This window comes from Glycine max, chromosome 10 (assembly GCF_000004515.6).
Source record: "Glycine max cultivar Williams 82 chromosome 10, Glycine_max_v4.0, whole genome shotgun sequence".
NCBI lineage: Eukaryota > Viridiplantae > Streptophyta > Magnoliopsida > Fabales > Fabaceae > Glycine > Glycine max.
Window position 1 is genome coordinate 47196626 of NC_038246.2, and position 24663 is coordinate 47221288.

The following is a 24663-nucleotide window of genomic DNA, read 5'->3' on the forward strand; positions in this document are numbered from 1 at the left end:
GCAACCTTCCAAATTATAATCGAGTGGTTTTTGATGAAACCTACTTACTTGGTTTCTCATGATTTGGGGGAAGAACCCAACTGTTGAGCTCCCAAAACATGGTCACTAGCCAAGTCATCTCTCATCTCATATTATTCTCATGTTCACACCTCACTCTCGCAATCTAATGATTAGCTCTACCCGAAGCCACGTAGACTATGTGTACCCCACCCAACAAGCCAACTATTATCCTCATGACATATCTGAAACCAAAGTCATCATCAATGTAGATCTCTTGGGCCCCATCCCTATTCAACAATAAATTGTGGTAGACCGTCATGTACTGAATCAGACCAGCCCCACAACACACAAGAAACGTGGGCCCCCGTTTATACCCAAAGCTAAGCCAATGCCATTGAATGGACCGTTACAAAGGCTTCACAAAGTTAAAGAGTTTTCGGACAATTACATAGGGAGAAGAGAAAAAATTCACACCCTAAATTAAATAAAATTAGGGAAGAAAGAAAAGAAAAAAAATCACAAACACAAATACTACTATTATAAGAAGCCAAGCCAAGCCTGCCAGAGAAGAAGACCACTGCAAGTTCAAATTATTCTTCTTCCTTGTATGATTGCTTTTATAATCCTCAGTTACTCTTTTGGACTCATTACCCACAATACTTGCTCCTCTTTCTCTCTCTCATATAATATTAATTTCCACCTTTATTTTGTTTCGAGTATATCATTTTTTTTTATCTCAAGCAAGTTTTTCTTTATTGGCAAATTATCAATATTTTTAGCTTTTGTTAACTTTGGAGATTTCAACTCATGACTTTTCTTTCATTTTTTTTCTTTACTATTAGATTAATTTTATATTTTCTATCTCAAGCAACTAAAAAAAATAATTTCTTGATATAATAAGATTATTTAAGAAATTGATGACTTTAAGTCTTTTAATAAATACTCACTCTTTCATTCGTAAAAATCTAAAATTGAATTAATTACCAAACACATGCTTATAGTTAAGAGATATAATTATCTAACAAAACAAAACATGTTAATTTAATACTAGTCTCTATTATGGGCATGGTGTATCACCGAGGCTGCGGAAACAGATAGGTGAGAGTAAAAGCAAAGAGCTGGGAAAGCCTTTTACACGTGATAAAGAAAGAACCAAAAAGCTCATTGCATGCGTGTATAAGATCATCATAATCATCATCAACGCTATTACTTACCCTGCTTCCCTTTCCTCTTTCAAAATTGTCAATCTTTTGCTTCCACCAACACACCCTTCTACTATTTCTACCCTCCTTTCATTCCTTTCACTTCTTACTTACCACCCATGTTTCACAAGCTCTCCTTTTCTAAGAGGGTGAGTTCAAGTTTTGTTCTTTAATTCTTTTCCTCAGCTTTGCTTCTTCACTTTCATTCTCATTCTTACTTGTTTCTTGGTGGGATTTCAGTTTTGTTTTGACTTTGTTTGAGGCATTTAATGGAAAAACATTCTGCTCTAAAAGCTTTACCAGCATTCTCTCTCTCTCTCTCTTCTTTTTCTTGGTGAAAATCTTTGACATAGTGATTTTGTTCTGTTCTGTTTGTTTCTTTTCCTTTTTTCTCAATTTCATGGTAGTCCAGTGAAGTGAAGGTTTCAAAATTTGTCTTCACAATTAATACATTGTTCTGTTGTCTTTTTTTTTAATTAAGTGTGGCTATGTGGCTGTATATGTTCGTCGTCTTGGTAATTTTCAGTTTTTGGTAGGGGACAAGCCGGTGAGAACTGGCTTTTTCTTCTGGCTATTTCCATTTTCTGAGCTTCTCATATGTCTAATAGTCACATTTTAATAATAACTCTTCTCTTCCTTGCTTGCTCATACATAGTCATTGGCTTTCTCACTGAACAATTGTTTTTTTTTTTTTTCTGTCTTTTGCTCTGTGATATTTCGTGTTGCACAGTTAATGTTTCGTGCTGCAAATTTATACCGAGATTTCCTTGTCTTCTGGCCTTTTCAACTTTTAGGCAAAGGGCAGAAGATGATGTCGTCAAAAAATTTACTTTTGTAGTTTTGTTTGGCTTATTTTGCTCTATGGACTAGTATATTTCTACTACCTACCGATCATAACTACTTTTGGATTTGCTTGCTGAAGCAAGGGTGAAAATATTGGATTTTCAGTTTTGCAAAAGAATGGTAATGCTTGTATTACAATACAATGCCAGTTTTCAATTTCACCTATACTAATTCTCTCTTCTTCTGACTTCATACATCAAATCAAGCCATTGATCTTTCTCATTGATGAACAGTAATTACTACCGATCGTACCAATATAATAATTACATTTTCTATCTTTGTATATGCATTCTTAGCTCAAGCAATTGGTACTGTTTTGCAGATATAACAAGCAAAGGCTAGAAGAGTGTGAAATTGGTTTTGGCTGTGAAGCTTGTCACATTTGACAAGTGTGTTGTACTGTTGTCGTTTGTACACTTTCTGGTGTGAGAGGAGTAAGCCAGCACTTATCAACAACAAAGCCAACATGCCAGTGAGGCAGATGAAAGAAAGTTCGGAGCAACACCTTGTGATCAAACCACATTTGCAGAATCCTATGAATCAAGCCAAGAAGACAACCAAAGCTGCACAAAATGGCAAAGGTCCACCGCCACAAGAAAACCATAACCAAACTTCGCCACACTCAAAGAACAAGGGAAGGAGAAGAGGGAGAGGTGGCAGAAAACCTGATCAAGGAGATGTTATGATGAGGCCTAGTTGCAGGCCATGCACTGCAACACTAACAAGTACTGCAAATGAGAATGCTGAAAATGGTTGCATCTCTGATATGGGTTTTCCCACTTCAAGCAAGTCTTTGACCTTTGCTCCTAGGCCTGGATATGGACAAGTTGGGACAAAATGCATTGTGAAGGCTAACCACTTCTTTGCAGAGTTACCAGACAAGGACTTGAACCAATATGATGTAAGGATCCTTTCCTTGGTATATCTATGATCTATCACTATTCTGATAAGGCAATTAAATTGGATCTTCTGAGTGCACAACTAGCATGCATTTAAGTTCATCGTGTGGTTTTCCTCTTATAGGGTTTCTGCTTTTGCAGTCCTTTTTATTGTAGTGCCATTAATGAGACTTTTAAATCTGGCTTGAGGCTTTTGTTTCCTATTAGTAGTATTATTATTATTGCTTTTGCTTTAATTTATTGTCATTATTATGTGTTGCTTTATTTTTTGAAGGTTACTATTACCCCAGAAGTGTCTTCTAGAACAGTAAACAGGTCTATCATAGCAGAACTAGTGAGGCTGTATAAAGAGTCTGACTTGGGGATGAGACTTCCAGCATATGATGGCAGAAAAAGTTTGTACACTGCAGGGCAGCTTCCCTTTGCTTGGAGAGAGTTTAAGATTAAGCTTATAGATGAAGAGGATGGAGTTAATGGCCCTAAGTAAGGATTTATTGCCTATAAGTATAATCACTTTAAATATTTTCTTTTCTTTTCTCTTCCCTCTCAACTCACACACAAACTCCTCTCGTGTACTGTAACCACTAACCAGATAAAACTGAACAGTTTTGAATGTTTAAGTAAGTTCAATTTTCAACTGACACAATTGGCCATTTTTCAGAAGGGAAAGAGAGTACAGGGTGGTGATCAAGTTCGTTGCTCGGGCTAACTTGTATCACTTGGGACAGTTTCTAGCTGGTAGGCGTGCTGATGCACCGCAAGAGGCACTTCAAATTCTTGACATTGTATTAAGAGAGCTGTCAACTAAGAGGTAGTATTGGTCAAAGGGATTTAAGATTTTAAAATTCAAGTAATGACAAGTTTAATGAAAGTGTGAAGCTTAAGTTCTTGTTTATCTTACTAAGGCTGCATTTTTTTTAAAGGTATTGCCCTATTGGGAGGTCCTTCTTTTCACCTGATATTAGAACACCGCAACGGCTTGGAGAGGGATTAGAATCATGGTGTGGATTTTACCAGAGTATAAGGCCTACACAAATGGGCCTTTCCCTTAATATTGGTATATCATTTATATTTATATTGATTATATAAGTAGTCCAATGAAAGTACAAAGGAAGCCTTGTTTACTTTTAGAAATTGTTTTTTGTTTTCAAATATTTGTAAAGGAAAGAAGGAAAACAATAAAAAGTTTTTTTCACCTTTTCTGGTATGAATCTTTGAAAACAAAATGAAAATAACATGGCATTTTTGTAATTAAAAGTGAAAATTGAAAATGAAAACAGAAAATATTTTCTCAAACCAAATACTTTTCATTTGTCTTCATTTTTTTCTTGCATTTCATAGATATGGCGTCTGCTGCGTTTATTGAGCCTCTTCCAGTAGTGGAATTTGTTGGCCAGCTATTAGCAAAAGATGTGCTGTCAAGGCCATTGTCAGATGCTGATCGCATTAAGGTACTTAATACTATGGACATAGTTTGCTGAGTTCATCTCTTATGGTGTTAATATCGATCAATTTACAGAGCTACTTTTTGATGTCAAACAGATTAAGAAAGCCCTTAGAGGAGTTAAAGTTGAAGTAACACACAGAGGAAGTGTGAGAAGAAAATATCGTGTTTCTGGATTGACTTCTCAACCAACCAGAGAACTTGTGTGAGTTGTTTCTCTTTCAGGTCTCTTCCTACTAGCAGTCTTAGAAGCGATAGTGTTTTCCGTTAGCTCACTAAATAATGATGTATTTTCTTTAGGTTTCCTGTTGATGAGAACTCAACTATGAAATCAGTAGTTGAATACTTCCAAGAGATGTATGGTTTCACTATTCAATATACTCACCTTCCTTGCCTTCAAGTAGGAAACCAAAAGAAGGCTAACTATTTACCTATGGAGGTAAGGACAGTTCTTGGCAATTGAAGTAGTCACTCAACATTTTCATAATGATTTTGTCTAATGTCATTTGCCTTTGGCTCCCCAGGCCTGCAAAATTGTTGAGGGGCAACGTTATACAAAAAGATTGAATGAGAAGCAAATTACAGCTCTGTTGAAAGTTACTTGCCAGAGACCTCGCGATCGGGAAAATGACATTTTACGGGTATTTAATTTTGATTCTTTGAACCTTCACTACAACAACTAATCCTTTCATTTAATGTTGAACTTTCACAAAAAACATGGCCACTTCCTAACCCATGTTTTTCTTAAGTGCTAATATCTGATTGCAGAACAATTAAGAAATGAAAGGCCATTAAGTTAATATTGTTTTCATGATTTGCTTCAAAAGTACTTTACAAACTTGTCTTCTATTTATCATGTGTATGACAATGTAGTAATTGGAATGTTTAGATAAAGATTTGAAATTGGGGAGGTTTTATGTGACAAATGAAACCTTGGATTAAGATGAAGGAAAAGTGCATTAACTATGGTTACACACACACATTTATATTCTCTTAACTACATGACACTGTCGGGGCTTCATAGTAATGATTTGTTTATTTTATTTTTATTTGTATGTGGTGGTGGTGGGGGTCATACCAACAGACCGTTCAACATAATGCTTATGATCAAGATCCTTATGCAAAGGAATTTGGAATTAAAATCAGTGAAAAGCTAGCTTCTGTTGAAGCACGAATTCTTCCGGCCCCTTGGGTAATGTGCTTCTCCTTCTAAAGATCTGATTTGTCATATACTGAAACTTTAATTTACCTTTTCCCTGTCATTCATTAATTTAAAGCACTTCTGAATGCAGCTTAAATATCACGAAAGTGGGAAAGAGAAGAACTGTTTACCCCAAGTTGGTCAGTGGAATATGATGAACAAGGTGATACATATTGGCATTACATTTATCTGTTACCAAAATTTTGTGATGGCTCAGTATTGATACTGTCTCCTAAAATCTTGAATGACAGAAAATGATTAATGGAATGACTGTTAGCCGGTGGGCATGCATAAATTTTTCAAGGAGCGTGCAAGATAGTGTTGCTCGCACTTTTTGTAATGAACTTGCTCAAATGTGTCAAGTATCTGGCATGGTAATAATCTTCAATGTTTTTTTTTATAATTATTTTGTCTGTGTTGGAAGTGTAGAAAGAAATTTTCTGATATTTAGCAACATTGATTTTCTTGCAGGAATTTAATCCAGAGTCTGTTATTCCCATCTACAATGCCAAACCTGAACAGGTGGAAAAAGCTTTGAAACATGTTTACCATGTGTCAGGGAGCAAAATTAAAGGAAAGGAATTGGAGCTTTTGTTAGCAATATTGCCAGACAATAACGGGTCTCTCTATGGTAAGCCACATGAGTTGATAATAACTCTAAAAGATTGTTATATGGGTGGCTAGCACAAGGCCAATAATGCAACCCGGCTTAGGTCTCTTTTAAATTATTGAATTTTTATATATTCTTACAAATATTTTTAAATTATTGGATAATAAATTTTATTATATTATTTGTATTTAATTTGTTATTAAAAATTTTAGTACAATTTCTTCTCTCTCTAAATATGAAACAAAATAACTATATTAATTGAGAATATTTTTAAGAATTATTTTTTAATAAGAATATTTTAAAAATTTTTTGTTAATTTTTTTAAACTTTTTTTGTTAATTTTTTTTCTCTTTCAATTTACCCTTTTATCAAAAGGATAAATTGACAGAGAAAAAACATTCAGAAAAAGTAATAATTAATATTTGTCGCACAAACCATATATTTTCATCTTTGTTTTTAAGTTGAATTCAAATATTTTTTAAAAATATTAATAGTTAAAAATAATTTTATATAATAATATAAATAACTTATCATAATATTAAAATATAATTATATGTTCAAAATATTTTTTTGATAAGAATTTTAATTATAATATAACAGTTTATATAATATTTTTTTGTTATATAAAATAAACATTTATCTTATGCATGATGCATGTTAATATATTATAAAAATTAACAACTTTCAATTAAATATGTGTGCCCACACATGAGAGTGCATGTGTTTTTGTGTGTATGTTTAAGTTTTAGTGGACATTAATTTGATATTAGTAGTGCATACATTTTTTATAAATTAAAATTAGTAAACAAATTACTAACAAAATAAATTATAGTGTACTAATAAAAGTATTAAACTATGTTAAAAAGAATATTTTTTAGTGCATGCAATGTTTGGAGAATATTATTATTATTATTATTATTATTATTTCTTGCAATTATTGTTAATGATGGTTGAATATTTTTTAAAGATTACATTTTTTAAGATTTTGAGATAAACTGTTATAAGATAATGATTAAATAAGTTATTAAAAAATGAAATGTTAAAATTGCTTAACAAATATAATTCACAAAATTAGAAGAATAAAACAAAAATTGATGAGTTGTATTAAAATGAAACGCAAATAAAAAACTTGTCTAAAGACTCAAAACTTGTAGACATAGCCCTGTTATATGGTATCAATCACTGATTGTCATTGCTTGAGTTGACAGAAGAGAACACAGAAGAATAAGTTCCAAGTTAAAATGCAGAGCTTTCATTTAAATATCTTTTGTTTTCAGGTGATCTCAAGCGAATTTGTGAAACTGACCTTGGTTTAATTTCACAATGCTGTCTGACAAAGCATGTCTTCAAAATCACTAAACAGTACTTGGCTAATGTGTCTCTGAAGATCAATGTGAAGGTTTGTTTACTCTTGATCACCAAAGCCTTAACCATGTTTTTGGTATTGAAGTCTACTTCATTATTGCATAGATAACTTAAATTTTTTTCAATAAATACATGGACACTAGTTAGAAATTGTTAGCCAATGACACAGGCTTAAAATCCCAATCCATGGTGTAGAAATTATTATGCAGTCATGTTATTTTATCTTTAGCCAATGTAGGCTCCCTACTTTTGGGGTATTCATGTTGAAAATTAAAATCACTATTACTTTTGATAAAGGCTTTCAATAACTAAATAGTGGTCACTTACCCTCCTCTTGATGCAGATGGGAGGTAGAAACACTGTACTTCTTGATGCTGTAAGCAGCAGAATACCATTGGTTAGTGACATGCCAACCATAATTTTCGGAGCAGATGTAACCCACCCTGAAAATGGAGAAGAATTGAGCCCTTCAATAGCAGCTGTATTTTTCTAATTTATTTATCTTTATTTGTTTTATAGCATTGCGATAGTCATTGAGGGTTTTGGAAACTGATAATGTTTACCCAATCTATAGGTAGTCGCATCCCAGGACTGGCCCGAAGTGACAAAATATGCCGGTTTAGTATGTGCTCAAGCTCATAGGCAGGAACTTATACAAGATTTGTACAAAACTTGGCAAGACCCTGTTCGTGGCACAGTTAGTGGTGGCATGATCCGGTACTAATAATATCAATTTTACTATTTTAATTCTGAATATTAATTGTTCTAGGTTTTTTGATGATTGGTTTCAATTATATTATATCTTAGTTTATAATTTTCATGTGTCCTTTTATGTGCAGAGATTTACTGGTTTCCTTCAGAAAGGCAACAGGACAAAAGCCACTACGAATTATATTTTACAGGTCATTATGTTTAATTTATGATGAAAGATCTATAATGCATGTTATAAACTTTCATAACAAACAGCACCATTGAAAAGTCTGAAATTTGTTTGGTAAGCTTCCTATTAATGGGCCAGTCAGGGATGAATCTCCCCCTCACCCCCACCCTCTATTTTTTAAATTATACACATAATTTTTAGCCTCCAAGTCCAGGCTCATCATTTTGACATCTAAATGAATTTTATTTAAATGCAATTATGCATGCTTAAGCTTTCAGCCGCACTTCAGATGTTTTCTGGATGCATCCTTTGCAAGATTGCATCATTCATATAAACTGTTATGTCTACGTTAGGCATGATGTCATTTTATAGCTTGTCAAATCAAGTGCATAAAACATCCAAAATGGTTTTTCCCTTTATCCATATTTCAGGCACAATCCATTCAAATTCTAGTTTACATGTGTGTGCTTACTTAGGAGCATGGCTTTCTGAAACATGCTAGTTTGATGAAAGAGTTAGTTACCGGTATATTAACATTGAATGTTGAAATTTGAACAGGGATGGTGTAAGTGAAGGACAATTTTACCAAGTTTTACTTTATGAGTTAGATGCAATTCGGAAGGTCAGGATCACTTTCTCTCATCATACACTTGTTTTCTTATTATGTCAATTCTGAGAAGTTATATCTGTGTAGGCATGTGCTTCCTTAGAACCAAACTACCAGCCTCCAGTAACTTTCATAGTTGTGCAAAAAAGACATCATACCCGGTTATTTGCAAACAACTACAGGGACAGAAGCAGTACAGATCGGAGTGGGAATATATTGCCTGGTATGTTGCACATTCCCAAAAAGCTTATCTACAGAAATGCATTTTTGAATCATTCTTTGGTTTTTAAAATGATTATCTAATGGGCTGGAATTTTCATGTTTTAAATTGTCTTTCAGGGACTGTTGTTGATACCAAAATCTGCCATCCAACAGAATTTGATTTTTATCTCTGCAGCCATGCTGGCATCCAGGTAGAAGATAGTTTTCTTTCCTCCCTTCTATATCAGGATTTATTGTTATAATTACAAATGAGAATTGGTTATGGGAAAGAAAATTGTCATAGTTCAAAACTGTCAAAATTAGAGGGAGAGTGAGCACTATCAATAAGAAGTGTTTTGTTGGTTTTTCTCACGTCTATTATTTGAAGTTATGAAAAATCATTCGCCTGGTCTTGTTCTAAGAATACTTTTTAAGGTTCAAAATATCAATCTTTATTAGCAATTAGCATTCTGGCCTCCCCCACTTCAGTGTGGTTCTAATGTCTAACACAAGTATGTCTTAAGGACTTGTTTAATTTTGACATAGGAGGATTACACATGAACCCAGAGTGAAATTCAAGATCTGCTTTACTAGTATCTTGGAAAAAATCTAAACATCTGAGTTTTTCTTAACTATGCATACTGTGTTTCTATTATCATTCAGGGTACTAGTCGGCCAGCTCATTATCATGTCCTGTGGGATGAAAACAACTTCACACCTGATGGAATTCAGTCTCTGACAAACAACCTTTGTTATACATATGCCAGGTGTACACGCTCAGTATCAGTTGGTAAGCCCGTGCTTCAATTAATATGTAGTTTTTCGGTTGTTTGGTCCCAGTTATGACTCACCCATGTCCTTACCCTCAACACTAGTTGAACAGCTATGATATTTTTAACATGATTGAACTTTAACCTTTATACTTGTCTTGGATAGTTTAAAACTTAATTGACTGGAAATTGTTGTTATGCAGTTCCTCCAGCATATTATGCACATTTAGCAGCGTTTCGAGCACGTTTCTATATGGAACCAGATATGCAAGACAATGGCTCTGCAGGTGACGGTAATGGTCATGGTGCCAAAGCAACACGAGCAGCTGGTGATTATAGTGTCAAGCCATTGCCAGACTTGAAAGAAAATGTGAAGAGAGTCATGTTTTACTGTTAGACTGCTTAGTGGCTTGGCCTTGGTAGAATGATAGATATATGGGGCAAGCATCAACATGATAAGCAAGTTTTCAAATCATGGAGTGCAATGTTCACCTCACATTACTTTGTACATTAGTCGTGTAGGTTTTGCTGTGGTAGATCCATGATTACAGTTCTTGAGCCATAGTTTAGAATGAATTTCTACAAGCATTATTAGGTTTTATATAGATGCCAAATTTAGCATTGTAAAAAATATTCTCTGTCAATCTTTGTAGAAAATTTTGCCATAAGGCCTTTACAGATGCTGGAGTAGAAATTTCCTTCATCTTTGCAAGGAGGGGAAGTTTTTTCCTAGTATTCATGTTTATCCTGCACTATAGCTAAAGCATATTGGGATACAAGTTAGTGTACCATGTGAATAACAACCAAAAATATTGCTAGAAGAAAGAAAAAGAGAAACCATACTCATACAATAAATATATGCATCAATAACAATTTATACAAATAAAAGATAGAAAGAAAAGAAAAAAAATGACTTGAATTAATATGATATCAATGACAACAATGGTTTGAATTACAATCAGCCAACTCGATTTAAAATTTTAAATATAAATCACTCAATAGCAAGAATAAAATTCATCCACTTTTAAAAGACCACAAAAAAATAAGTAAATATTCCTAGGAACTGAGACTAATTTTTGAGACACACGTGCATAGACCAAACACATTTTGTAACAAAAAACTGTGTAAATTAATAATAAAAAAAGAGATCATTTACGAACGATTAGAATACATGTGTGAGTGCTAAGTTGGACCATGAGTCCCCATTGTTGACAATTGAAGGTGTTAAGTAACCAAAAATAGAACTATCGTTTGAAGGGACATACTTCCTACACTACCACCATTACTTCCTGCACTTTCTTAAAAACAATGAAAAATGCAGGAAACAACAACCTCATTTAAAGAGAATAACTCATTACGAAAGCTATGAATTTGATCATTTACTTTGAACAAATTAGATGTTGTGGATTTGTTATTCAAATTTCAACTTAAAAGAACAGAAAACTCACTACAAAAGCTATGAATTACGAACATGATCATTTACTTTGAACAAATTAGACGCTGTGGATTTGCAGTTTAAATTTCAACTTGATCCAATGCTGAACAAATTTCTAGTTACAATTTTACAGGAATTATAGAAATAGTGTTCTTTTTTAAGGCCAATTGAAATTTTATTAATAAAAAGAGTCCAAAACAATCACAAGAGGAGCCTGAATGTGGACAGAACCAAGATACAAAGAAAAGGACCATACAGCTCACATGGTACCTACAATTACAAAAAAAATCCTACGAAAGCAAGGCATATAATATTCAATTAACTCCAACAGAACAACGCAACTGTGAGTAATTATAGTAATAGTGATAACTGCTTTTTATTCTCTTCTCTCTTATTGGTCGTAGTAACTCATTTTTTTTTTTAAGGAATTTGGTTGTAGTTACTGGTTCACTCTTAAAAATGATATTTATTCGTGACCTAATACAATTTTTTTTTCTTCTACTTAAATAATTGAGGCATGGATTAAACTTGAATATTTAGACTTTTCTCTAAAAGGGATTTCAATACCCTATAAGAAAGGAGTATTATATACGGATCCAAAAATTAATTGCGTAGTAAGTAAACTTGTCGATACAAGGTTATGGTCCATATCTCTTTCACGTAGAAGTTGCAAAATTGAAATACCATTGAACTAAAATTTGAAATGATTAATTAATGCCCTAATAATAGAAAGTTTTTGAAATTGATGCATGTGTACCACTGATTTACATGGTTGAAATTAGCTTATAAGTTAATTAAATAATTTGATAACAATACATTATCTGCTCTGAAATACTATTTTTATTTAAGAGAAATAAGAAGAGAGAGAAAATGTGATCATAAATTTTTTTAATTATATTTTTTTCATATTTAAATTTGAAATTCAATATTATTCAAATTAATGATTTGATGGTATCAAATAGAAGATATGATAATTAATAAGATAAACATAAAAAAAAATAAATGAAATAATTATAAAAGATAAAATTATATAAAACCACTATAAAAAAAATGTGTAGATATACTTTTCTTCTCCTTAGGAGATGACCTTATGTGTAAATATTTATGTATAATTTTTCAGAGATATAAATTAAATTATAGATGATATACATGAGTAAACTGATGGAAAAATGAGACAATTTTTTAAAGATTTATTAAATTTTTTGCTTAATATAATAAAACATATTTTTAATAAAATTAGGAGTCTATTTTTTTATGCAATATATATTTACATTTCTGAATACATATATAAAAGGGGTCCTTGTTAATATGTTAATGTTTAAATTATTTTTCAATGCAGATTTTCAAGTAGTAGTGCTAACGTGTCTTTCCTCTCTTCTCTTTCCTAGGTTTTCCTTGAGATGACTGCCATCGATCCTAACGGAGGAAGGAGAGAAGAAAGATGTTGGACCCTGGAGACACCTCATGATTTTCAGATGCAGGTTGCAGACCCAGGGGAGCGGAAGGATGTTTCCATGTGCGAAGATGCCAAGAGGGCCATTGATGTTCTTTTTGGTTGGTTTTTATCTCTCTGTTGTTTATCTTTAAAGTCCACACCTTGTTTGCCCAGACAGACTAGTGTGGGCTATAGAGTCATCACTCATCACCGTTGAAGAAGCGCAAGGCCATTCAGGGGGTATTTGGGCATTATGATGTGCTGATTGGCTTTGTAGATGTTAGAATTTCTAATGAAGTTTGGACGTGCTCTGAAGTGTATGCCAGTCCTAATCTTCACCTTTGTTCTCAGTTGTGGGATCATTTGCGTTCTGTTAATCTTCTCCTTCAGCATCCCTGGGTGGCCATCGGGGATACGAATGATACTATAAGTCCTCCTGAGTAGAGAGGATTAGAGGAGGTTGCTTGGTGTACCCATAGAGACTACCCCATGTTGTGCAAAATGCTTGCTGTAGAGCTCTGAAATAGGTTCAAAAGGACTCAATAACCTTTAACAAAGAGGTGTTTGGCTGTATTTTTTAGCGTAAAAGAATTCTCCAGGCAGGCAGGGTTAAGGGGTTTGGAGAAAGCTCTGGACACGGTTGACTCAGCCTTCCTTATGCAGTTGTATCAGAAATTGTGTTATGATTTATGAGAACGTGTTTTTCCAGGAAGAAACCTTTTAGTATCAGAAGTCGAGAGAGAATTAGGTCAGGCTTGGTAGCAAGAACATGACCTTTTTTCGATTCCAGCCGATTTTCTATAAAATATTCTTAGATGATGTTGGAGATGATGTGTGGAATTTCGTGAAGCAAACTTTTGATTCTGGGAACTTTGACCCTCTGGTTGCTGGAACCTTGGTGGTGCTTATCCCTAAGGTGGACAATCCAAAGCACTATAGAGATTTCCGCCCAATAAATTTATGTAATGTCTTGTATAAACTTATTTCCAAGGTGCTTGTTAATCGGATGAAACCTCTCCTAAATCCCAGTGTTAGCCCTCTCCAAAATAGCTTCATTCCGGGAAGAGGAACCTCTGATAATGGGATTATTCTCCAGAAGGTCATACATAGCTTTTCTAAGAACAAGAAGAAGAAATGAGATGTTTTATTCAAGTTTGATCTGGATAAAACGTATGATAAGGTGGAGTGTTCTTTCCTGAAGCAAGTTCTGTTTGATTTTGGTTTCCCTGAACCTACCATAAATCTGATGTTCTGTGTGTCCTCCTTGGTGACTTTTCTTCTTTGGAATGGTATCAAAACTACCCTTTTTCCCAACAGGAGAGGGCTTCATTAAGGAGACCCGTTATCCCCGTACCTCTTCGTGTTGTGCTTAGAAAGAATGGGTCATTCTATTATGGATGCTAAGGATAGAGGTCTTTGGAACCCTATTTCTTTATCTAGAGGTGGGCCTTGCCTTATTTGTTTTTCACGGATGATGTCCTGCTCTTCTCTAAAGCAAGCCTTCCCAGATTAGGCTTAGTAAGAACATGTTAGATAACTTCTGCAGTGGCTCTGGTCTTCAGGTTAATCTTGCTAATTAATCCAAAATCTTTGCTTCTAAAGGTGTCACTAATCACAGGAAGGACAAGATTGAAGGTATTTCTCAAATAAAATTTACAAGTAATTTGGGTAAGTACTTGGGTTTCAATATGGTGCATGGGAGAGTGTCCAGTAATCAATTTAAGGAGCTTATGGATAAGGTTCAAAGGAAGTTGCTAGCTTGGAAGGGTCGCCTTCTAATAGGCCAGGGAGGGTGACTCTTGTCAAGTCAGTTCTCTGTTCTATGCCTATTTATTCTATGCAAGTTCAATGGTTGCCTAACAAAGTTTGCGAGAAACTGGACGCCATTAATAGGCATTTTGTTTGGAGTGGATCGACCAATAGAAAGATTCATCTGGCTAGCTAGGACACTATTATGAAACCTATGAAGTGGGGAGGGTTAGCTATCCGAAAGGCCCGTGAGCAGAATATTGGCCCTTTGGGGAAGTTGATTTGGGACTCCTTGCATTCCCATGATAAGTTGTGGATTCAGTTGACTCAAAGTATCCGAGTGATAATTTTATGTCTAGACTGGACAACAAGGGCTCTTATACGCGGAGGTTCCTAAAAATGCTTATCTAGAGCTTCAAAATGGATTCAATCTTAATCTTGGGAATGATGGCTCCAATTTTTGGTTTTTTTATTGGCTCCCAGGAGGGTCTCTGAATGATAAAGTTGATTTTATTCATATTCATGACTCTGATATTTGTGTTTGTGATTTTATGCAGGTCGGAGAGTGGAGGCTTTTTCTTCTTTCTAATTTTTGGAGGGTGTGAAGTATAGGTGCTTAAGTTAATGTTGTATTGCACCCACAAATTTATGATTTCTCTATTTGCAGAGCAAGAATTAAGCAGAGGTTGGCGCTTTATCGTGGCGTTATGTCCATATACATGCAATTTTCAAATGATGCAGAAGAGACCTTCTCTAGAGCCCTCAAGCTACTATTGGTTAGTAAGGTTCATGGATAATTAGTTCTTAAGGCCACTCAGAGAAGAGTGCTTCCTTCTCAGATTCATCACCCCTGGTATTTTAGTCATGAATTCTTCAATTCTACACTTTTCTTTAAATGTATGGGTGCTATAATATTTTTCGTATGTTCTTCTCGGTCTATATATACCCGAGTGCTAGAATATTTTCGTAGAAAAAAAAAAATAACAGAACCATGATATTTTTGTTTTAGATATTAGTCCATGGAATAGTAGGTCCTTATCCAAGCTTGCCAAACATAACCAAATACCTTAGATATTTTATAGTCTCTGATAAATCAATTTGTCTTAGTAGTTGAATGCTAAGACATTCTATTCATGACACTTTACAAAACATGGGAATTTTATTAGTAAATATACGATAGGTACTCAGAATAGTACACCACAAAACCAAAATTAATGTTGGAAAAACTTTGGTTATGTGGTATTTATTCTTATCTTATGCAATAAATACCTTGTAACCAAGTGGATATCTTTTGTAAATGTTACGGCATTTCTGGTGCCATACATCAATATATCTTTTTTGCTTTAAAAAAAAAACAAAATTAATGGTCCTCAAAACACCACAGTACGCTTCCATAAAAAACAAACAGATTTAGTTAACTTTTGTAGTTCTGGTTAATTATAAGTTGTATCTCACTCCAAGGGTGGTACCTCATGGCTAGGACCCTAACACTTTGATTGGGGAAAGGATGTTAGAAAAAGGAAGAGAATAAATTAGTATGACAGAAAGTAGCTTTCTTGCTCTGGGAGGAGGGGGAATAGGTTATAGGTTAGGGGGCTACAAGCAAAATTCTTTTTTCCCAAAGGGGGAGGGGAAAAATATTGTGGAATTTTTCTGTTTTTAGTTAATTTAATTTAATGTTAAATTATATTTTTTTATACTACTATATAACATATAAAATGAAAAAAAAAAAGTAATGTCAAATATGATATAAATAAACTGAATATATGTCTTGAATCTAGACATTTCTTTTATCCTATATATCTATTCATTCAACTCTGATATATATAAGTCTAATGCATAGATGGATTTTTATTTTTGGTGTTTTGATGGAAATTATATTGAAGGGAAGATAAGTTTTTATTTTAAATTTAAAATAGTTGTAGAATATTTATGAAAATAAATAAATATTAGCAGGATGCATGTCAAGAAAAATCCCTTTTCTTTTCTATTCATTACATCATACATATACGTACCTTCCCTTTTCCAATTAAAGATTGTATTCGCAGGGTGTCAAGAAAATAATTTTCCTTCGGTACGTAACAGGTGAGCATGTAACACAAGCACATAAAAATCATTGAAAGAAAATGTGTAAATGAGAAAAGAAACAAAGATTATTTTATATTCTGATCATTTATTAGGTTGATTTAACTTGCTCTTTTGAATTATTTATTTTAATTTGTGCAGGGATGACCAAATATTGTTCAATGGATTATTATACTACTTGGGATGCTATACATTATCTGGGGCATCACGTCTTCCATTATGGAGAATAGTGGAGTTGTTATGGCAATATTGCTTCATGCAGGACCAATGGAGTTTCTCTGTTATTGGTTACACTGAGCACTTCATCATTTTGTAATTTCTCTATTATTGGTCCGATCTTAACTTTGTCTCTTTTGTAATTTCAGTATTCAATTTTTGAAATAATTATAATTTGTAGATATTTATAACTTTTTAATTATATTTAAATAAACATAAAATAAATTTAGGTTTATATTTTAATTTTAACATATTATAAACAATGACCTTGTTTCGAAATAAAAATATTGTATTTTTAAATAATTAATTTATAAATAATAAATTTTAATTTTTAAGACGATTCTTTAAAAAGTTATATTAGAAAGTGGAGTTTTAAATTGTTAAAATCCTCTAATTTTTAAATTTTCTTTTATTTTTTATTTTTTTTTTGACATTCTAAGATAATTTTTCTGAGAATTATCTTGAAAAGTCTATTAAAAAATTGTCTTAAAATTTTTAAATATTTTTATTTTTTTAAAAAAATAAGATATTTTAAGACGATTTTTTGAAGAATCGGCTTAAAAAGTTCTCTTTGAATTTTTTTTTTTTTTTCAGAAAATGATTTCTAAGATGATTTGAGAATTATCATAGAAAGTCAATTTTTTACGATGTCAGCTTTAAAAATAATTAAAAACAGTCATAAAAAGTTCATCAAAATCGTCGTGATAATCACTTTTTTTAGTAGTGTATTTTTTTCTTTTTCTTTTTTGTATAAAACTATAAAAGGGTTGCATTGAAAGATACATTGACAAATCATGTCAACATATATTATTTTGGAATGGCGAAGATAATGAGACATATAGGCAATTTGGGCATTGTTATTGACCTCTATCAATTTAGTTGAAACTTTTTTCTTGAAAATGTCCTCCCTACAAAATCATGCTTCTATTGTAGTGTAAGGGAGCAAACAAAATATAAAACGTTTCGTTTTAGATTTTATTTGTACTCATGTAATACAACGGAAATGTAATTCTGCATACAAAATTTGAGATTTTGCACACGCAAATATGTTTTTGTTGTGTGTTTGTTAATAAAAACGTGATTTCGCATATAAAATTTGAAACAAAATCATGATTATTTTTCAAAAATTTTGTATGCGAAATCACCTTTTCCTTACATATTTATTTCAACTTTAAAAAAATACAATAGCAACCTGATACTATAATTGAGATCTTGTATGAGAAACTATACTTTTGTTGTGTATGTGTGCTGGATTTAAACCGAGGGATAAAATGATCATTTTCATGGATTTTAAAAGTTATTAGAGACCAATAGCAAGCCATTAATTTGTAAGCACATTGTGGTTATGGACCAGCGTACATGGCTGGCAAATATTGTTTTACCAATTTAAAATAATTCTTCGAATAGTTTATTTGAGCTCCGACTAAAAAAAGTAATTGTTTATTTTGAGAGCAAGTGAATTTTTTTTTTTATTTCTTGAAAAACAAACAACATTAAAATTACTTTATGCTCTATGTTAATATATTAAACTTATATAGGTTACATATTTATTAACTAAATAACTTCACAGCAAGTAAAAAAAAACTTAATTATTACAATTAAAGGTACACATTTTTTTACTCACAAGCATTTTTAAATGCTTAAGTTTTTAAGGGAGTCAATGCTCTTATGGTTATTGATTAATTTCGTAAAAATACTTTTTAAGAAAAATATTTGTAACATATTATTTAATATATATATATATATATATATATATATATATATATAATTAGTTAAAATATATTAAATTACAAAATTTCTCACTTTATATTTAATAAGTTTCACTTATAATTTCATAACTTTTAATTGTAGATTTCAACTAATAGTAAAGAGTTAAAAGAGAAATGTTAAAAAAAGTATGTTTGGTTTAACTTAGAATGTGCTAGATTTTTTTTTGGGTGTATCATAAACCAAGCATACGCTTTGTATATATCTAACATAAAATAACATTTTTTTTTTACTAAGGGAAAATGGTTTATGCATCATCCACCCATATGGTGATTTATTACATGTTCGATCAGTTGGAACTTTTCTTTAAACTATAGAATGGAATATCGATCAATGACGTTTTGCACCAAGATAGGGATGGTGATATTGTTATATAATTAATTATCATGCATGCCTATAGTCAAAGTATATATAATAATGGTGTAGCTGTAGAGACTTTAGCTTATAGGTAGGGATGGTGCCATGGTGGTAGTTTATGCTTCTGGTGCATGTGTGTGCCGTGTGGGGTGTTTCACAAAGGAATGATTCTCGGACGTTAGCTTGCTGCAGATTTTTAAGGGGTTGTGATTTTTGGACACCACACAGTCCAAACACATTGTAGATAATTTTTATTTTCTATATCCACTATACCACAAAAATAATCTTTAAGCACTATTTTACGCGACAATAACATAAATGTGACTAATTTACAGTAAAAAAAATGAAATCATATATAAATGTATTTGAACTTATTAAAAACTAACACTTATCAGAACACCAACTCTTTTTTTATTTTTTATCATTCTCAATTTTTCTTTTTTCTCTCAATCTAAAAATTTATTGCTTTTGGCAACTCCACTCAATAGGGATCAAACTGTTCAGAATCAAGTCCTATGCCTTTAAAATAAATAATTCCCACTTTTTTGTACGTAACTCCTGATTCTCAATGGCTGGTATATAAGTAAAGAAAGATAAAACAAATTATATATGGTTGGGTTCGTAATGGAATTTTAATAAACAAATTAAAGTTCCAAAAGTAGGGGACCTTTTTATGAAATTTGCCTTCATATATTATACCTTCGGGCCATAGGCATATATGCTTAATTTTATATAATAACATAATTTTAATGAGCTATTTCCTATGTACATATTATATTAAATTTAGTCTCTATTTGTTAAGCTCAATAACCAATATACATTCCCTTTCCCATTATCCATTGTATAATGCAAGTAACATATATAACATATTTAATCTGATTAAAAAAAACATAACATATTTAACAACCAGCAAATATCTAGTTTTATACGAATATTTTTTGTTGTTGAACACACTTAATTATTGTGTTTTATATCACAAAACAGTTAAAAATCTAATCTGTTTTTTTTTTTACTATTATCTTGAATTTTTCTATTACTTATTTGATGGATTACTCATTACTGACGGTATATATATCTTGAAATAAGCATCAGCTTAGCCACCTACTTTCCAAATTTTGTTATTAAGCTGAAGTCTGAAGATCACAAAATAGCTAAGCTAGGGTTACTTGCTTCCTTTAAGCATGTATAAATGTACTTCGGAGAAAATTTTCTTTCATTTCATAGAATTTATTGTTCAATTCTAGCATGCATCCATTCAAATAAAAAAGAAAAATTGTACTTGTACCATAAAAAAGTGTTTAACAAATTTTTTATAGGAATAATATATCTCAATTGTGAAACATCCTCCCTTTCCTCCTTCCGAACCACCTTAATTAATTACTCTAGCTCTCTGTTTTTTCTTTTTACAATTTTAGGAAGTGTTTAAAAAAAAAATTGGTACATGAAAGTGTTTAAACTTTTCAGCAAGCATTAACCCAAGAGAGTGGGAGGTTTTAGCTAATTCAGGTAATTAATTAATAAAACTTCACGATAGGATTTCATGAACCATTCTTCATGATGAGGGAAGTTTAATTGATCAGAGAGAAAACTGCCCCTTGAACATAAGAATTGTTAAGTTAAATTTTTATGGAGGGGGACCAAAAGAAATTAAGACAATTTTCGCATCACGTGACATTCTGCATCTGATATCATAATTATGAATTCTAAATTGAATGCTACCCCTCATTTATATGCTCTCTGACCATTAAGTAAAGGGGCAAATATAGGCTCACACAGAAGCTTTTGTTTACATATGGTTTTCATAGTCTAGATTTCATTCCGTACTATTTCAATTCAAAGAAACTATTTAATTTGAAACCAAACAAATGAGGCATCCACTGTAGAATATTATATATTGTGATTTGTGACTGCAACATTTCGACAACAAAGGAATGCATTTCTAATCAATGTGGTAACTAGTAAGTGATTTAAGAATATACGGTACCAGTCAGAGCTCTAAGCAGTATATATAAATATATACAACACAAATGAGGTCTATGGCAAGTACTAACTGAGCCTTCAAATTATACCTTCAATTAACACGAATACATAGTTTTTGAGAGTGCAAGCACAAACAAACACTTAATTATACAACAATAATACAAAGGAATTGTTACGTAAAAGACCTGTGAGCTACTCTTAGTCATATAAAGAATATTTTAGGGATCCTACAACGATTTAACTTAAACTTGTCTTACTTAGAAATCACCAGTTAAATAATTCACAGCTAAAATATATGCATATATGCTCAAACTTTAAGTATGAACTTTATATTTGTCGAATCAAGAGATTGTGATTGTATAATCCAGTCACCTTCAGTGTGATAAATTATCTTGATATAAGTGCCTTCCCTGAAAAACTAAAGTAGCCAGATAACTGCATATGCTTCATTATGTTAATCGGCTTTATTCTGATTTCATTCTGAATACACCTGTCTATATATCTAACAGTAATGCATGACTCAAGTAACAGTTAATATAGAGATTTATGCTAACATCTCTGGTAATTATGTAATATATACCGAGGAATAACTGACATATAAAAGACATACGGAAAGAATTGAGAGAATCAAACCACTGACCTATTACATGTCATTTAGGTACTTGTAGCAGATTAAAAGCTATGTGGAATCTTACCGAGAGAGAAATAAAAGAAGGAAAAAAGAGGAGGCTTTAAATCCAAAGAAAACCCCGTGAGAACCAAAATGAACAAAGAAGATAAAAAAGAGAGGGAAAGAAACTGCACATATGTACAAATATAACACAACCGATGATATATATATTATTATATATTATGAAGACATGGTGGTTCATGACTTCATGTGTTCATATATATTTGTTGTTGTCAGAAACCTTGCAGATCATGAAGGTGATGATGAAATCAATTGATTATCCATATGAGATTCTTCCAAGGAAGATCAATTTTCAATTCAACAGATGATTGCAAACAGTAGAAGTAAATTAGTAAAGTTTGTTATTGCTTGTTTTCTTCCTATTTCTTCTTTATGATCTGATCATACTCACTTGGAGGATTTTTTTTTTTCTCTTTGGGATACAAAGCACATTATTGCCTCATCACGTAGGAAAAAGATCAAAATCAAAAACCTATGCCAAAAGTCTACTCAGATCCTAGTAAGATGAGGAAAGTACATTGAGATATTGAGAATCTACCATGACTTCAGCAATGGAATAGTTATTTTGTCTCATTTGAGCATCTTTCTCAGATATGAAGCAAAATGAATTGGCTTAAAGTAGATATATATGACTCACCTGTACCGTGTGAGCCATGTATTAATTACAGATTTGCAGTACCTACATCAATGTTTATTCAACACTCGCACACTCAAGTTAACCAAGCAATGAACAAATATAAATTGAGAAAGGTAATGTGTACATGTTAATCCCAAAATGTCATGGTGAAAAATCACTAAGTTAAAATATTTGACTTTTTCTCTCAATAATCTCTCTCTAATTAACTAATTGGACCCTCTTCAAAAAAAAAAAAGAAAGAGAAAACAAAAGAAAAGAAAATTTTAGGTAGTTAAAGAGTTCAGAGTATCTTAGGAAATCCAGAAAGTACACAAAACACAACCCTCATCATGAACCCTAAATACAGAATTTCACTGCCATTATCATCACCAATATTGAAAAAAAAAAGACACTAATGGTAAAGAAGCCCCAACAGATAAATTTAACAAAAAAAAAGGTATATTACAATTCCAATGTAATGGAGGCTCAGACACCGAAGCACGGATTGGATCTCGAAATCACGAATGCATTGCACCGAGCCACGCAAAACAATTCCTGTCCCCCTAAACCCTAACAATCATACAATTAAGATTTAGCACCTATAGCTTATTCAATTTCACGCAGTGGCAGAAGAAAAAAATAAATAATTAAAGAATATCTCATCCAGAATCCTTGTCTTATCCAAGAAAATAATTAAGGGGAAAATAATGAGCTATCAGTTATATATGCTATGCTGACTAAGAATAAGAAGTAAGAACCCAGATGAGAGAAAATAAGATGAGAATCCGTTCCTCACTAGTCACGCTTTTGTTCTGCTATATAAATTACAAACAAGCAAAGAAAATCCAAGAGGGCACAGACATAATTAAACACAAAACAGAGAGGAAGGCATCAGAACTAACAAATTATTAAACTAGGGTTCATGCGGCCAACAACTACTAGGTGAAACTGCCACATGATCTGATCTTTCCACAGCAAGTGAGGGAAGTTAAGATCATGCTGGCAGCTTCAACTGGTAGTGGTGCATGATGGTAGACAGATATTGGGAAGAACAAGAACAAGTGTTCTAAAAGGTGATGATGTATATGATGATGATGAGATCGGAAATTGAAGGGAGGTTTTAACTGCTGCTTTTGCTAGCTAGGGTTTGGATGGAGAAGAGAGTAGGAAGAGTCACTATTATATATAGCAGCGATCAAAGAGAAATCAAGAAAGACTCTATGTGAAAATTTGAAGGGTTCCTTTTAATTTAATTTATTTATTGATTATAATCTTTTTGCCTCCCACCATTTGTTTTAACTTTTAATATTTGTTATCTATAAGTAACGGAATATTAGGGGAGGGTGTAAAGCCATTGGAGAAGTTATTAAAATGAAAACAAATTAAAAGAGGTAAAAAGTGGTCCCTAGTGATGTAAATTGAATATTGTCACGCCAACACCACCACCATGCAGTTTGCAGACAAGATAGCGAGTGTTTTTCTATATATACATATATATTACAAAATGCATTAATAACTTTTGAGCTGCGTACTAAGGAAGTGGGGAACCCTTTCACATTCTCTCTCTATCTCTTAATGTCACTGATGAGGAAGGAAAGCAGTGAACATGAGCCAAAGGAATGAGGGGACCATTTGCATGGCTACATAGACATTTGCATTAGTTCACACATCATGCATATCAAGAAGAAGAAGAAATAAAAAAGCATCTCAACCAAACAAAAATTAATTAAGTATCTCTTTTTTTTCTGTTATGCAAATTTGCCATTTGTCGAATACTTGCTTGTGCTGGATCTGGTAGGTGCCAGCTGCATATATACTACATACTGGAAACGTTTGATACTGGTGATTAGGAAAATGACTCATTAGTTATAAATATTTAATGCTATCTGAAAACCTTTTCCTTCTTATAGATACAAGTAGTGACATGATAGATCTAAAGTATATATGTCATTATCTATTTTATAGCTTATGTGTTTTAAATGCACCATTTTTTTTATTTTTATAGTGGCTGGTAAGAATTGAAAAGGGAAGAGAAGAAGTAATTACAGTCTGTACGTATATACTACGTTACTAGTCGTTTTCCCTTTGGTATGTGTAGATTAAGAGCATCTAAAAGATGACACTATAATATACTCACAAATTAATTGCAAAATAAATAGAATGGACGCTATTTGTTCCATTTACTTGATATCAACCAGGCACTTAACAGTCGTACCACATTTAATAAACCCAAATACATTAATGTCATTTTGTTTATATAAGCATTGAATTATAATTTTTTATTATCTTAATTTCTTTATGAAATTTCGT

The 24663-nt window shown here is 32.4% G+C and overlaps 1 protein-coding gene, 2 long non-coding RNA genes and 2 other non-coding genes across 6 annotated transcripts; 3 read left to right on the forward strand and 2 right to left on the reverse strand.

The window, feature by feature from the left end:
* Positions 1-1090: 1090 nt before the first annotated feature.
* LOC100807513 (protein argonaute 10) lies at positions 1091-10725 on the forward strand. 2 transcript variants are annotated; one of them, XM_003536452.5, is made up of 22 exons: positions 1091-1351; positions 2368-2946; positions 3219-3427; positions 3606-3755; positions 3868-4001; positions 4286-4395; positions 4487-4593; positions 4689-4827; positions 4913-5029; positions 5473-5580; positions 5681-5752; positions 5841-5963; positions 6061-6220; positions 7477-7598; positions 7908-8045; positions 8139-8281; positions 8404-8466; positions 9003-9066; positions 9139-9274; positions 9391-9464; positions 9916-10042; positions 10226-10725. In XM_003536452.5, exons 2-22 carry the CDS (start codon positions 2512-2514, stop codon positions 10417-10419), a joined length of 2925 nt encoding a protein of 974 aa, XP_003536500.1. In that variant the 5' UTR covers positions 1091-1351; positions 2368-2511; the 3' UTR covers positions 10420-10725. The 2 variants fall into 2 exon arrangements, with proteins under 2 accessions (XP_003536500.1, XP_006589576.1); XM_006589513.4 differs by lacking the exon at positions 1091-1351 and adding an exon at positions 1378-2277.
* Positions 10726-13509: 2784 nt separating this feature from the next.
* On the reverse strand, positions 13510-13787 carry LOC121172908 (uncharacterized). Its single transcript, XR_005886736.1, has 2 exons — positions 13667-13787; positions 13510-13609 (listed from the first exon to the last, which is right to left on the reverse strand). It is a non-coding gene; the product is annotated as an uncharacterized lncRNA (long non-coding RNA).
* On the forward strand, positions 13602-17110 carry LOC102662210 (uncharacterized). Its single transcript, XR_001383295.2, has 2 exons — positions 13602-16726; positions 16868-17110. It is a non-coding gene; the product is annotated as an uncharacterized lncRNA (long non-coding RNA).
* Positions 17111-23273: 6163 nt separating this feature from the next.
* On the reverse strand, positions 23274-23382 carry MIR167F (microRNA MIR167f). The gene has a single exon (NR_048655.1). It is a non-coding gene; the product is annotated as a microRNA MIR167f (primary transcript).
* MIR167H (microRNA MIR167h) lies at positions 23287-23375 on the forward strand. The gene has a single exon (NR_048825.2). It is a non-coding gene; the product is annotated as a microRNA MIR167h (primary transcript).
* Positions 23383-24663: the final 1281 nt, after the last annotated feature.

Coding starts and splice junctions, on each gene's coding strand:
- LOC100807513 (XM_003536452.5), top strand. CDS start 2,512: ATGCCAGTGAGGCAGATGAAAGAAAGTTCGGAGCAACACCTTGTGATC. Junction 9,465..9,915: donor GCAGCCATGCTGGCATCCAG/GTAGAAGATAGT, acceptor ATTATCATTCAG/GGTACTAGTCGGCCAGCTCA. Junction 10,043..10,225: donor TACACGCTCAGTATCAGTTG/GTAAGCCCGTGC, acceptor GTTGTTATGCAG/TTCCTCCAGCATATTATGCA.